General features: G+C 34.5%; 1 protein-coding gene across 1 annotated transcript in view; it reads right to left on the minus strand.

The window, feature by feature from the left end:
• METTL16 (methyltransferase like 16) overlaps positions 1-1,992 on the minus strand; it is an 84,340-nt gene that overhangs the window by 68,841 nt on the left and 13,507 nt on the right. The window contains exon 2 of the mRNA XM_012653048.1: positions 595-722. Within this exon, the coding sequence (XP_012508502.1) occupies positions 595-722 (128 nt within the window). The remainder of the gene's footprint in view (positions 1-594; positions 723-1,992) is intronic.

Here is a 1,992-nt window from a genome sequence, read left to right on the forward strand (position 1 = left end):
TCGCTCTTGCTCAGGCTGGTTTCGAACTCCTGAGCTCAAACAATCCGCCTGCCTCGGCCTCCCAGAGAGCTAGGATTACAGGCATGAGCCACCGCGCTCGGCCTATTTTCTTCATTTTTAAAAATCAACTTTTTAATTTAAATTTAGCAACATCTTAATACTATCTGTGAAATTGGTTTTGATGTCCTGATTATTATTTTCCTACCTCATATCAAAATAAACACATATTTTATTAAAATAATGTCTTCAGACCCTCACTAGACACCAAGTTTTAGATTAAACAGCACAATCCCAAGTCTCTGCATTTACTCCGGGGTTTCTGTAGGGTAAGTAATGATTTGGACATCAAGAGAAATTATTTTTAAGACAGAAGGAAATATAAAAACATCTAGTCCAATGCTCTCATTTTATACATTAAAAAGCTGAGGCCCACAGAGGTTAAGTGATTCGTCCAAGGTTACATGGGAAGTTTAATGAAATGTCTATGATTAACATTCAGGTATTCTATCAGTCCTATCGGCTTTCTGCTACATTGTTTCCATTTAGATCATGCCAGAATGATACATTATCAATAATTTTTAATCTGTTACCTACCTCACTCTTCCATTCAGATTTATCTGAACATGTTGCTTAAAATCTGGATATTTGGATGCCAGATATGCAAAGTCAGGAGGTTTGTCCTTGTATCTATTTCTTGCATGCATTGATTTACTCAGAGCCATCTTAAAAAAAAAAAAAAAGGAAAATAATCAGCATATTTAGTTAAAAAAAATTAATGGGGAAAGCTATGGATGCCAAGTCAATACATCTTTGCCAATCAAGTGAGAAAGTAGAAATTATATTTTTAAAATGTACACAACAAATAAGCACATGAAAAGATGCTCAACATCACCAGTCATGAGGGAAATGCAAATCAAAATCACGATGAAATACCACTTCACACCCACCGGGATTGTTATTAAATAAATAAAGTAACAAGTGTTTTGCAAGGATGTAAAGAAATTGGAGCTCTCATGCATTGCTGGTGGGAATGTGAAATGGTACAGCTGCCCTGGAAAAGAGTTTGGCGGTTCTTTAAAAAACTAAACACAGAATTACCATATGATTCAGCAACTCCACTCCTAGGTATATTACCAAAAAAACTGAAAGCAGGGACTGAAACAGACACTTGTACACCAAATGTTCACAGCAGCATTATTCATAATGGCAAAAAGGTAGGAAACAACTCAAGTGTCCATCAACAGATGAATGAATAAAATGTGGTGTGTGTGTGTATATATATATATATATACATATATATATATACACATATATATATATACACACACACATACACACACAATAAATATTATTCAGTCATAAAAAGAAATGAAATTCTGATACATGCTACGACATGGATGAATCCTGAAAACATTATACTAAGGGAAATAAACCACACACAAAAGGACAAATATTGTTGTCAGTGATAAACCAGGTTAAAAAAATTAATTAAAAAAGGAAAAATATTGTATATTCCACTTATATGAGGTACCAAGAATAACAAATTTATACAAAGAGAAGAACAGAGGTGATCAGGGCCTAGGAGGAGGGAGGCATGGGGAGTTACTGTTTAGTGGGTACAGAGTTTCAATCTGGGATGATGAGAAAGTTCTGAAGATGGACAGTGGTTATGGTTGCATAACAGTGTGAACGTACTTAATGTCACCAAATGGTACACTTAATAATAGTTAAAATGGTACATTTTAAGTTACATATATTTTATCACAATACAAAATGTATACAACATAGAATGAACCTTTTTTTTAAAATCAAGGGAAGAAAATTAAAAACTATTCCTTTAAGAGAACTGAAGCAACACAAGGCAGCATGATCTATAGCCAAGAATATCAGAGATTAGTGTTTTTTTTTTTTTTTTTGAGACAGAGTCTCACTGTGTTGCCTGGGCTAGAGTGCCGTGGCGTCATCCTAGCTCACAGCAACCTCAAACTCCTG

This window comes from Propithecus coquereli, unplaced genomic scaffold (genome assembly GCF_000956105.1).
Source record: "Propithecus coquereli isolate 6110/MARCELLA unplaced genomic scaffold, Pcoq_1.0 Scaffold409, whole genome shotgun sequence".
NCBI classification, from domain to species: domain Eukaryota; kingdom Metazoa; phylum Chordata; class Mammalia; order Primates; family Indriidae; genus Propithecus; species Propithecus coquereli.